Source organism: Drosophila biarmipes, chromosome 3R (genome assembly GCF_025231255.1).
Source record: "Drosophila biarmipes strain raj3 chromosome 3R, RU_DBia_V1.1, whole genome shotgun sequence".
In the NCBI taxonomy this organism is placed as follows: domain Eukaryota; kingdom Metazoa; phylum Arthropoda; class Insecta; order Diptera; family Drosophilidae; genus Drosophila; species Drosophila biarmipes.
The window spans coordinates 5,855,950-5,869,726 of NC_066616.1; the positions used below are offsets into that span (position 1 = coordinate 5,855,950).

General features: G+C 43.6%; 1 protein-coding gene across 1 annotated transcript; it reads left to right on the forward strand.

Moving 5' to 3' along the window:
• Positions 1 to 138: 138 nt before the first annotated feature.
• Positions 139 to 12,555, forward strand: LOC108027396 (homeotic protein deformed). The gene is made up of 5 exons (XM_017098834.3): positions 139 to 1,449; positions 2,517 to 2,617; positions 2,683 to 2,860; positions 10,679 to 11,055; positions 11,769 to 12,555. The coding sequence occupies exons 1-5, from the start codon at positions 660 to 662 to the stop codon at positions 12,063 to 12,065; spliced, it is 1,743 nt and encodes a 580-aa protein (XP_016954323.1). The 5' UTR covers positions 139 to 659; the 3' UTR covers positions 12,066 to 12,555.
• The last annotated feature ends 1,222 nt before the right edge of the window (positions 12,556 to 13,777 follow it).

Below are 13,777 nucleotides of genomic sequence, written 5' to 3' on the forward strand. Positions count from 1 at the left end.
GCGTGTGTGTGTGGGCCGTCCTTCGAGTGCTGCCGCAGTGAAAACCCGTTTTGATGGCAATGGCGGTGGGAGAGAGCGAGCGAGAGAGCGAACGGCCGAGCGAAGAGTGGCGAAACAGGTTCGCTCGCGCGGAGAGCTGTCGCCAGCGAGCATAACAAAAAATCGGCTCGAATGGAACGGTTCGTGTTCGCAGCGCACTCGTAAACCGAAGCGTCCGACTTTTCTCCCAGTGTGTGTTTTAAATTGATGAAAACCGCTTTTTGTAACCGGAAAAGCGCTATAACCGAGTTTCTCAGAATCCCAAGGTTCAAAGGCTTTCGAAAGTGCCAAAAATCAGTGCAACTCAGGCTTAAAAGTTTTTAAAACGATTCAAGTGAACAAGCAGTAGTGTTGCCTTAAGATAACCAAAATTCTTCCCTGTAAAAGTGGTTACAGTCTGAGGACAATCGTTCCGGTATAAAAAGCTTTCATTTTTAATAACCAATACAACCTGAAAGGAAATCACTACTCGGGATAGTGGTGCATCCAACCCATAGTTTATAACTAAAAGAAAAAGCTACAGAATATGTGCAAACCGAGTGAAAGTGCCCAAGAAAACGCCTAAAAATAAAAAGCCGAAAGAAATTCCCTCGGAGAACCACGACCCCCGATCTTTCGTCATGAGCTCATTCCTCATGGGTTATCCGCACGCCCCACATCATGTCCAGAGTCCCATGTCCATGGGCAACAGCCTGGACCCGAAGTTCCCGCCGGTGGCCGACGACTACCATCACTACAACGGTCACTACTCGATGACCGCTTCCACGGGTCACATGAGCGGTGCCGTCGGCGGCGGGGCAGTGACAGGTGTAGGGTCGGTGGGTGGCGCCGGAGCAGGCGGGATGTCGGGTCATCCGCATGCCATGCATCCGGCGGACATGGTCAGCGACTATATGGCGCACCACCACAACCCGCACAACCACTCCCATTCGCACAGCCACTCGCTGCCGCACCACCACAGCAACAGTGCGTTATCCGGGCACCACCAGCCATCCGCCGGCGGTTATAGCTCCAATTACGCCACCGCCACTCCGCCTTCACATCCGCACTCGCATCCGCACGCACATCCGCACCAGGGCCTCGGCTACTACGTGCACCACGCCCCCGAGTTCATATCCGCGGGGGCGGTGCACTCCGACCCCACGAACGGGTACGGTCCGGCGGTAAATGTCCAAAACACGAGCAACGGCAGTGGCGGCGGAAGCGGAGGAGTGGTCGGAGGAGGAGCAGTGGGTGGATCGGCAAATGGATATTACGGCGGATACGGCGGGGGCTACGGGGCGGCCAACGGGAGCGTCGGCAGCACCCACTCCCAAGGACACTCGCCGCACTCCCAAATGATGGACCTGCCCCTGCAGTGCAGCTCCACGGAACCACCGACGAATACGGCTTTGGGACTGCAGGAATTAGGTGAGTCAATATTATTATAGCCGTTGCTTTGCCTGTTCGATTAACATCTCTTTGTTAAACTTGTGTGATCCGTAGAATGCCGGTTTCGAAGCTCTACGATTCGGATTCTAATTGCATAGGAAGAATGTAACGAACAGACGTGTTTTTTGTAAAAGTTTTTATCTTGCCATTAAATTAAACTCAATGAACGTTCTCAAAATTGTTCTTAAAATTTAAAAATCAAGTCAATATCAACTAAGAATTAAGATGCATTCTCAAATCCTTAAAATTTATATGAGACTAAAAGGGACTCCTTTGATCTCAATTTCGCAAGCAAGATCAAAAGTTCTTTCATCTGGCTTTCAAGAACGTTTCTTCTCAAATAAGGCGAAGCCATTTTGTATACTTAAGAACAATTCATCTTGGCATTTATCCTCTCTCAATATTTTCTGGGTAAATGCATTTTAGTAATCAATTTCTCAGAAAACCTACTATATTTATCGTAATAAAAAACTCACAGAAACATTACATTTTGAAGTAACTAAGCATAATTTAAACTATTGGGTAATGGATTTGGGTTTAATCCACACCCCTTAAGTAAAAGTAATTGTATTATATTTAGTGGAAAAGATCGCACCCTCATGGTGACAAAAACATTTTGAAATAAATTATAGAAATAATTTAAAGGCGCTATTTTATTTTGCCTGTGACCTAAAAAGTTTTACCTTGAAATTGGTCGAAACTTTCATTAGAAAGCAAACGGTCGTCTAATAAAAATGTCCCTTGTAAAACCGAACTTTCAACTTCGAGACCAAATTTCAGGCGTACGCTCAATTTTTATTGTCTTGTTATGGATACAAATTGAATAGTATAGCTTCAAAGTGTTTTACTAAAATGTAGTACTCTTTAAGTTTTCAAGTCCCAATAGTAAGGTAATGGAAAACAAATCTTTTTCCTTTCGCTACGACAGAGCTTTCAAAGAATTATGTATTGACAATTATTCTACTCAATTCGTACTTTTAATTAGATTTTATCCTGCTCAAAAGATTTTTTCTGTACCAAAATAAAGCAATATGCGTTTCCTGCAGGCTTAAAACTAGAGAAACGCATTGAAGAAGCTGTACCTGCTGGACAACAACTGCAAGAGCTGGGGATGCGATTGCGCTGTGATGATATGGGATCCGAAAATGTAAGTATCCTGAAAAGATACTCCAAAAGAGAACGCGTAATCGAGGTTTTGATTGACTTGTTTAGGACGACATGTCGGAGGAGGATAGGCTTATGCTGGATCGCTCTCCAGACGAACTAGGCTCCAACGACAACGACGACGATCTCGGGGACTCAGACAGCGAGGACGATCTGATGGCGGAGACCACCGATGGCGAACGGATCATCTACCCCTGGATGAAGAAGATCCATGTGGCAGGAGTGGGTAAGTCGAAAGTTTCTCTTTTCCCTCCTCCGTCCCCGCTGTGTGCGCCCCCATGGTGTGGCCCCTTTTTCGGGGTATGCTAATTAAATTACTTAGCTGCCAACACCCACTTGATCCACTGACAGGCCCCTGTAATGTTCGTTCTTTGGCGAAAACAAAAATGAAAATAAACAAAATAAAAGCCAAAGACACCAGCCAACCGGGTACCAGAAAAAAGAAAACTGCGACTCCAAGCTCATTAATCAAAATCAAGAGTGCCACGCCTTGTGTCGGGGGCCCACCGTGCTCACCAAATGACAAGTTCCTGAACATACTGCTCCTCTGTACTGCACATTTCGCCGAGTGTGTTCCATTCCCTGCAATCAGCACTTCAGGCGGCTCCTGGTAATAAGGCCTCTTCTGTGGTTCTTTCAGCACTCGAAGCGACTTAAAGTCAACTTTGACTGCTGAGTGGTTCGGTGCCAATTGAAATATCTTGTAAACCAGTCTGAGGAATACTGTACTGGACTGCGTGTAGAACCCTATACGTAATAAAACTGAACAGGAAGGAAAACATTTCTGTTGAATCAATAAGATCATCATTTGTTTACCCTTTGCAACACAATTTTCCACCAACCGACTGACTACCCTCATTCTTTAGGGCCAACAAGCAAAGCTTTTATGATTATTGTGCCGCTTTATTCCTGGTACAAAAACTGAATGCACCGTCGAGTAAACTCAGACGTGGAGAACAGGTTTCTCTTGGCTCCATTCACCAGATCCAGAGACCACTGAATGGGCTCCGCTGAGTTGAGGTGACAGTGTTGGCCTGGCAGATATAATTACCCTTAATTGTCGCGCCCAACACGGGGAATTCATCCAGCCATGTGTCGAGTGTGTTACCTGCAATATCGCCTGGCCAACTGGCGATCGTCGCCGCTTATTGTTTTAATAACCCCGAATTGGGGATGCCTCGGGCGGCAAGTAGGTGTCGAATGCATTTACAAGAGGATCGGGAGGAGGAACGAAAAACTGATAGATTGCTTTTTAATTAGCACAGCGTCGGGGTACTCCAGTTCGCCCATAACCTTGACCCAAATGGGTAATTATAACGTTTCGCTTAACGCCACTCTGACTCGCTCATTGTCAAATGGCTCATCGGTTCATCGGCTCCCCAGTACCCACTCCAGGTGTTGGTCTCACTGGGGATTTGTCGTTGCACTGTACAAAAATTGGCTGAAATCTGTAAGATCTAAGTCTATAGGGAATTGTGTTTTAATTCCTACTATACGAGTATTACAAATTACTTATATTGTAATGTTTTTAAAATATTACATTTTCAAAAATGTACGTTTGATATATGCACAGTTGCGATTATATTTGATTTAATAAATGTGCTCCATAGATTTCTAAGGGTAATATTTAGTTCTTGGAGACCATGTATATTTTCTATGTTTTACAAATGTTTTCTTCAAGTGACGGCACCAAAAATCAAACTTCAAAATAACAAATCGAAGTAGTGCGGCGGACAGTGGGACAGACAGACAAGCGATCGCTCAGGGGCATTTTTGACACAGTCGCAAGGTATACTAAGCGACTCCGCTTCGGATTCGGATTCGGATTCCGATAGCGCACTCCCCTCACCGGCGAGGTGAAACTCCGACTGAGTGACGGATGGTCCGTGTCATTTGATGTTAATGTTGTGACATTTATCATGAGCGCACGACCAGAGAACAAGACGAAGCTTGATTATCGCCAGTGCATCATCTCAGCCAGCGTCTTGGCATCGGTCTCGTTATGCGCTGTGCCCCAAAACCCGTGACCCCGGATCCCCTCCGGTGTCGTGTGGTTCCCTTACAAATGACTACACTCGCTTAGCACTTGCCCGAAACTAAGGCCCATACTATGCCTCCGATGTGGCGTGTGGTCTCTTGCCCAATTTATTTTGTTTTGGCCCGAGGCGGCCCAAAACTTGTTCAAACTCCGTCGGCGGAAAGAGCGAGGCTAGGTGTGAAACTGACTTGGGGAGCAATTTGTGGATTATTTAATAGTTGCCATTAAAAGTGTTGAAAGGTAATGAAAAGCCAATGGAGTCGGTCTTCATCTGGGTCCGATTTAATTACGTCCTGAATTGTAATCGACTATTAGTTGAATTGAATGATGGTAATAATGTTAAAATAATACATATATTTAAATATGCAGTGTTATTCGGCCAAATCCAGCATTTTTTAGGGACTAAAAAATAATAATCATTATCAATATAATTGCTAAAAGTATGAAGTATGAAAATTAAAAGAGATTGGGGGTTACTGTAAAATTAATTGAGTAATACATTTTCAAGAAGATTTTACTAAGTAATACTAGATTTTGCTATTTATTTTGGTCATTAAAAATTAATATAGGAACCCTTGTTTAGGAAAATATGTAGTCACCTTGATGAAACTCCGTTCATATCTTTTAAAGTTATAGTGTTCACCGGATGAAAAGCGATTGATTTACGAATTAGGGTAAATTATCTAAATGACACCTTTTTCTCCCAAATTATTAGCCCAATTTGAATGAAATAAAGAATTTATGTAGGAAAAAAGACAACCAATATTTATTTTTCACCTAATAAAATGGTTTATAACTTTAATCATTATATTAAGAGTTTCGAAATGTAAATTATCTAAATGACACCTTTTTCTCCCAAATTATTAGCCCAATTTGAATGAAATACAGAATGTATATAGGAAAAAAGACAACCAATATTAATTTTTCACCTAATAAAATGGTTTATAACTTTAATCATTATATTAAGAGTTTCGAAATGTAAATGCAAATATGACCTTAGTTCTAAGTAATAATCTAGACAAATGTATCTCTGAAATATCTACTTTAGGGTCTCAAAGCGATATAAGGACTTATATTAGTTTAAAAGGTTTATTGACTTTAATCTAACCTAATGAGCAAGTAACATTCCTTGAAAATTAAGATAAGAAACCAGGCTTTGCATTTCTACCTTTTCAACGGGTATCCTTCTTTGAAATGATCTTAAATATTTTGCATTACTTTGAAGTAATAGCAGCCATATTTTACTGAAAACCATTTGAGAAACATTTTGAAAGATTCTGTGAGGGAGTTGACTAAAAAATATTGATTTCATGCACGACGTGGGCTCGAGATGAGGCGGCTAAAACCCGTACAATTTTCGTGTTTATACAGGGGATACACACAGCTACAGATACGGTGTAGCCGCTTTCAATGAACAGTGGAACGTGAACAGCCTTGTAACTGAATTTCAATGGCAAGTCCACGATTAAGTTTCCACCATGAGGCAGATTTGCCTGAGAGTCACAGTTACCCGATGACTTGCGGAAAAGCCTACGAGGCGGGCAAAAAAAGTGCAAGCCGCGGGTACAGATACAGATACAGATTCGGATTCAGATACACGCGGCCAGACACAGATGCTGTGTAGCTCGGAGGGAATTGCGCCTTTGCAAAAGTGCAAATCGGTGGGAAAGGGGGTGGTACGGGCGAGGAATCAGGGGAGTTTCACCGGCGGCCCATGGCATGACAATGATGAAAATGACGCAGTAAAAATTAAGAAGTTTGCCTTTATGACAGATGGGGCACGAACAGCTGAGTCTCAGCTGGGTTCTTCACAAAGCATAATTAGCGATCCCTGTGGCTCTCTCTTTCACTCCCCTCATTGCCGTCTCTGTTTTGGTTCGGCAATTTACGCCAATAAAGTTCTCTGGAGCTGTGCAAATTATTGAAATTGGCTTTAATTAGCGGAGCTTTTATTGCTGCTGCCACACTCTGCCCATTGTCCAGCTGGCCATTTGTGCAAGAGTATGAAACACACATCGACGCGGTGGGGTTTTGTGGGTTCTCGTCTCGAAAGCAACGATTCTCCAAGGTCGTCTTACGCGATCTCCATTGTTCGCCGGACTTCGAGCTTGGGTCGTGAGCTTCTTAGCTCGGCTTGTCTTTCTTCTGGCACTCTGCACTTTGGTGTCTTTTCGGTTTCGGTTTCGCCCGATTTCACGGATCCATTCTATTTCCATTTCGTTAGCACAACAAAACCAAACGATTCCGTCTTGGGACAAGTGCTGAGTTTTGGGCTTAGTTGAATAACAGGGTTGATGGTCATTCGACTGGCTTCTTTTATAGTTGGGTGCCAGAATCGAAAGTGAAGCGAATACTTTTTAAATAAGAAAACGACTGCTCCGAAGCTCAATCAAGTTGGTTTTGAGTTTGCTATGAAGATTTTACTTACACGAAATGGAAAGCATTTTAAAAGCATTGCTCTTTGTTTAGTTGGTTTCAATATAACTTAGATATTTTGTGATTTACTTATACAGCTTGGTTATTAAAGCTTACAAAAAGCTTATACCTTAATATTAAGAATATTCGGAAGAAGTCTCACCCTGAAACATTCAAGAAAACAAAACAAGCTTTTCACATATTTAAATAATTTTATACGCTCATAATAAAAAGCAGGAAATGGGTAAAATATTCCCCTTTCGTAATTAGATTTGCCTAGTATATGCCAAAAATCTCTTTCTGCAACTCTTTTAACTCTACTTAAATTAACATATTTTTCCATTTAGTTGTGCACTTGGCTTAAAGCCATTGAAAAGCGCCCAAAGTATTTGCGCTTCAACTAACAAATCTCGAGCTGGAGAACGATTCTCCCACAGCTCGACAACCAGTTCAAGTGCTGCGGGCACTTTACTTTGGATACACGATTCTACCCATGTGTAAGCATTTATATACGGTGTGGTATATATGTCCGAGGGTTTGGGTGTTCTGCCCGTACATGTGTAAGTAGCATGAGCTCATGTTTATTTTTATTATTTGCCTGCCACAAACTGCAAGTCACTTGACAAGCTGCTGATGCAGCTCCCGCTGTTGTTGAAATGTTGACTTGCCTTTTTCTTCTCCTCGTTGTTGCTGCCATGAGCTCACACACTTTAATAAAGAAACAAATTCACAAAAAACACCGAGCTTCGAGTAAAGTTTTAAACTTAGAACCCAGCTGGATAACGCGGCGTATGCGCAATCTCCGCCGGGGCATTCATTAGTGCAGACCAAAAATTAATTTCTAGCCATTTGTTAGCTGCATTCGAAATGCGATTTCCTCTAATAGGTGAACAGGTTTTGTCGTTTTTTCCACGCTGGCTCTAAGTGCCTTTGATGAATGTTTGTATAAATGAATTATGACAGCCGTTAAATATTTTGGCTGATTTCTTTCTATTTTTCATTACAACTTTTGAGGTTTGTTTTCGGGTTGGCACGAGTCAAATTTCTTTTTCGGATTAATCACAGACATTTACACACTCTCAGCTGATCGGGCCGGCAATAAATCATTTATATTCGGGCATCTTCTCGAATCGAATGCAAAATAAAAGAAGTAAATGAATCGAAGCCCGGAAGTTGTCTGGTGGCCACCGCACCTCAAAATCGGGTTGGCTTGAGCCCACAAATGAGGCCGCCAGACAACAGCGGATTATGAAATAATGCCTGACATAGTTTTCATCCGCCTCCCCGCCATGGCAGTATGAAAATGTAGAGTCACAAACGCATGATAAATCATATGAAATTTCGGATGGGACAAACATGCCGACAGCCCGATCCAGGGCCCAGAACGAAAGTGCGGGATCGAAAGGGACAGCTGCTGCCTACGCGCCAACCCACCCGGGGGCGCCAATTCTTTTTCACAGCTCTTTAGCGCTGTTCCACCTAACATCCCCTCCGAGGAGCGACTCTCTAGGGGCTTGTGCAATCTTGATTTCCTTGGCCTTGTATGATCTGGCGTTTTCATAAATTGGCTGCCATTCTTGCCGGTTTAAATGCAATTGGCACTCTTTCTCGTTTCGTTTTTCGTCTTAAGCCATGACACTGCGGTTTCCTTTGGACTGCCTAAACCGAAGTTCTTCCGCTTCGCGGGCCCGGCAGTTTCGTTGAAATGTTGAAATGAAATGATACGCACTTATTAAAAACGAATTAACGCAGCATGCCGCCAACGCCAGTGCCGAGTTTTCGAGCAGCTGACATTGAAATCGGTGTGTTGTTTCGTTATCTGATGTACTTCCCTGCTCCTTTGGGGTTTTTGTAATTGATATTGCAGTTGGCTCGCCTCAGTTCTTTTGATTCTCTTTTAATTTTCGATTCATGGTTTCTCCTGCAGCCCGAATCAATAACTGATGGATTAGCCTAACACGATGGACTTAAGCGAAATGTTGTCGATAAAGTTTAAGCTGTAAAACGTAATAGTGGCAGAGGTTTAAGAAAAATATTTTGATATCTTTCAAGGTAAGCCTGAGGCTAAACAAATGACGGGAAAGAAAGAATAGCTTGCAACTCTATATTTTTAATGAAAAACAATGTAAGAAAAAGTTCTCAATGATCACTCACGACTTTAAAACTACTTGAGTCTTCACAACTGTTCGTTGACTAGTAGTTATATTTATTCTTAACATAGTAATTTATAATGTGATATATTATATTTTCCATATTATCAACACATTTCATTCATTTTGGCTTGATCTAGTATCTTCTAGTGTATAGTATCTTCTTTTGGAACTCTCTTCGTTAATGTTATCTACTCGAATAGCCACATATTATAGACCTAATCATCCAGAATAGCTATTGCTGGTATACTATTTACTGGTACTAATTTATTTTCCATTGCTGACCCATTTGAATGATATCCTCAGAACTTTTAGATCCTATCTATTACCTCTCAAGAGGGAAACTTTTAACACTGTTTGACCTGTCACCACGACAGAAGGAAATAAAAATAAAAGTTGTCAGCAGCTCTTAGGCGCATCTGTTCCGCTCCCCTCTGTAGTTCTGCAGTGACCTGACCCATGTTAGTCCATCTTTTCTGATGGACCACCCAGCCCAATGCCCGCCCCTCCTCTTTTTGGGGGCCTGTCAACGGCTGGCTGGACACATATCATTAATCTAAGTTTCGGGCCGGCCTAGCTGGGATTGAAATATTTCTATCAAATCGAAAGCTGTCTGTCACAGAGCAATGAAATTTTTATAAATGCACAACTCCGGACGGGAAGTGCGAGGGCCTGTAACTCTGATGGAAACATCAGCGGAGACTGCAGCAAATTGAAATTGATGGAGCGTGTATAAATTTGGATGTCCATCTCGGACGGGCGGCAGGTGCACGGAATTTATCTGGCAACGATAAAAAGGAAAGAAAACGGGTAAGAAAGTGGTGGGGGAGGGGGTCAGCGGAAGGATGCAACCCCCAGATGTGTTTAATTTCCCAGCCGTGAAAACTAACTGCGGCCGCGTAATTTTTCGGGAGGCCCAAGGACAAGCCCTGACATCCTGGCAGTTGCGCGCCATTTGATTTTGATTAATTATGCCGGGCCCAACTGACAAGGCTCTTTCATGTGCCCGCGGGCTAGCCCTGTGACCCGCCCCCTCAGGCACCACCCCTCCCCACCGGCCTGTCCGGTTCCAAGGTGAAGGCGAGAAAAACTTTGGCGGGGCTTTTTAAGGGTTGTCAACTTATCTGGGAGATTTATTGAGAACTTGGCCTGTTATGAAACGCAGTTTGAAGTGTATTAATTGTGGTGCCCCACCCCACCCCCGAATATTGTTTATTTCTCCGATCATTAATTATGGAAATCCTGGGTTCTCCCCGCATGCGTTACACGGAGAGAACAGGGAACTCTTCGGAGATGTTTAAAATTATAATAATAATCACTAAGAAGTGTCTTGACCCATTTTTAATAATAATATTAACAAGTCGGTTATTGGCTGGTTTACTTGCGAAGCAAAGCTTATCTTTTATATTTATTTTGTTTTTTTTTTTCGTTTTCCGTGCAGCGAACGGGTCCTACCAGCCGGGCATGGAGCCGAAACGCCAACGCACCGCCTACACACGCCACCAGATCCTGGAGCTGGAGAAGGAGTTCCACTACAACCGCTACCTGACGCGTCGGCGGCGCATCGAGATCGCCCATACGCTGGTCCTGTCGGAGCGGCAGATCAAGATCTGGTTCCAGAACAGGCGCATGAAGTGGAAGAAGGACAACAAGCTGCCCAACACCAAGAACGTGCGCAAGAAGACGGTGGACGCCAACGGCAACCCAACACCGGTAGCCAAGAAGCCCTCTAAGCGGGCCGCCTCCAAGAAGCAGCAGCAGTCGCAGCAGCAGCAGTCGCAACAGCAGCAGTCGCAGCAGACCCCGGTGATGAATGAGGTGAGTGGAGCGTGCTGAAAGTGGACAGGAACAGGCACTTAGGACCATCCACTGCCCGAATCGGGACTTTGCGTGCCCATTTATTAAATGTTAATAGTACATTGAAGCAAATTACGCTATATTAACTTCGGTACACGCACGAAGCAGGCTTGCTCGTTAAATATGTTTTATTTATTAGCGCTGGTTAATAGTTAAACTATTTAAAAAAAAATATGTTAGTAAAAGCACACTTTGGGAGTCTATAACATTGTGGAAACCTAGTGGCTTTCATAGCGAATGAAGGAGTTTAAAATATTAAACATTTTTGAGAGTTTGATGGGAGTTTTAATGATGGGTAAGTAATGGACTAAAAATGGCTAGACTTGGCAGAGTTTAAGAACTAAATGAACTAACAAACTTAAGTCCATATAGCAGTCTATAAGCTCTTTGTCCCGTTTTTAGTCCTATATATATGGGAGGCACATTTTAAAGGCAGTAACCACAATGTTTACAATGTCTACTGTTCCATATCAATGACTTATTCCTTAGGTTGTAATATACAATTGGTGACTAATTACCTGAAACGCAAACATTGAATACATCTCAAAGAAACAGCTTTTAAGCTCGTTCAACCTATACGAATTACTGACAGTAAAGCTCCGTGTATAGATTACACAATCAATTGCTATGCAATCATATTTACTGAACTACTTTATCATTCTTTCCCCTTTCAGTGCATTCGCTCGGATAGCCTGGAGAGCATCGGTGATGTCAGCTCGTCCCTGGGCAACCCGCCCTACATTCCGGCGGCACCTGAGACGGCCAACTCGTACGCGGGACCTCAGCAGCACCACAGCAGCAACAACAATGGCAGCGGCAATAACAATAACAACAACAACAGCAACCTCAACAACAACAACAATCAAATGGGTCACACGAGCCTGCATGGACACCACCAGCAGCAGCAATCCGATCTCATGACCAATCTCCAGCTACACATCAAACAGGATTACGATCTGACGGCCCTGTAGGACTAGCAGGGAGATCTTCAAGATGACTTCAGCATTGTAAATTAGCTATCCCTATCATTCTTTGTAGAGTTTGGTTTCCCATTTCGAACCAATAGCCTTGCCCTCGAGGCAAGGTTACAGACAAATCGGAGTATACAGTGAACGTAGTTAGATAAGGACCGACCACTAGGTAGACGACCCACATTTATACAGTTGTAGTACCGATTCCCCACAAATGTTGTACATGAGTTCCACCTAAGCACCCTAGGATTCAGGTTTAAGAGTTGTATAAAGCCTAGAACGATTCGTCATAGCTATAAGTGGCATACCCTTAGCACTAGAATTGATTATTCGTATGACTATGGTAACTTTAAATACTATTAACGAGTGTAGTTGGCATCTGTTGTGCGTATCTAGATGTATGTAAGTTCGTACTTATTTTATTGATACAAATAAAAGTATAAAGTATATCAAAATAAAGAGAGTATATTGTAAATGCAAACGAAAATAAGCGGAAGCCTTTTACTTACAAAAACTAAAATGTACTGCTCCTGCTTAAAGTACTGTACCTTAGCCACATTAACTCAAAGAAGTATTCGATGAACACCCAGAACTTAGGAACCTTCGCGAAAGGCAGATTCCTGAATGGGTTAAACAGCCCCTTTGATTGATAGCCCCGAGGACAAGTTTCTTAGCCCGCCTACACGAGTCCGCGCAGAAGACTGCACACTTGTGAGCTCGCCTATAATCCGCTGATTCATCATCGCTCATTGTCAACTAATTAGGACAAATTTAAACATCATGGCCCAAACGCTGCTGGGTAGCCGAATCCAGAGTCGACTGGACCCGAGAGCCTTTTGTTGGGGGCTTTCGCGCTAAAGAATTCAACAGGCCTTTGTGGGCAAACAACTCGGCTGCAGGAGAGGAGCTGGGGTCGCCAAATGCTAACAAGAGTTCTTAATTAAAAATCGACTCGCCCATGATTGATCACAGCACATTGGCACCTGTTGGCTTCTGGAAACATGTCGAACACGAAATCCTCTCCGAGAGTGGGGATCCTCCGCCGATGGAGTGTGTGCGATAAACTGGTCTTAGCTCACTTCCCCCGAATCGGCTCGAATCGGGCTCCTATTGCGAATCGTGGCTGGTCAGTCAGGCGTGGCCTCCGTTGACAATGACCCGAGTCCGAGTTCGAGTCCGAGTCGCCGGGAGAGTGTCCACCGACGTGGGGACATAATCAATCTACCCCCGATCCCTGACAGTGGATTGTCGGGCGGGTACATGGAAACACTCTTAGCGCTTAATTTATCATTGCGAAATGATCAGCAGTGCTCCTCGGGACTCGGGACCCCGGACCCGAAACTGGAAATTGCGCGCCCTCGTCCCCAGCGATAAAAGGATTAAGACCTACTTATAGACCGGAACGAGCCCAGAACTCGTCGAGGGAGCCAGCTAAAAAACTGAGAGATTACGTCGAGGACGGGACGAAGTCGAAATTAGCAGCTCAAAGTGATTACGAGAGCATGAGCACGTGTTAGGGAAGTAATTTAACACTCTGACAGCGACTGCAGGGTCCTCCAGACAGGGGCAAAAGGACCGAAAAGGAACTCGTAATTATGACCAACGGTAGCTTCACTTGTCACTTGCCACTGGCGAAGGACCCACCGCAAACAGTTTTCAGGAGAGCGGGATTTATAAGAACATTTCTGAGTTTTTAATAAACAACGAACATT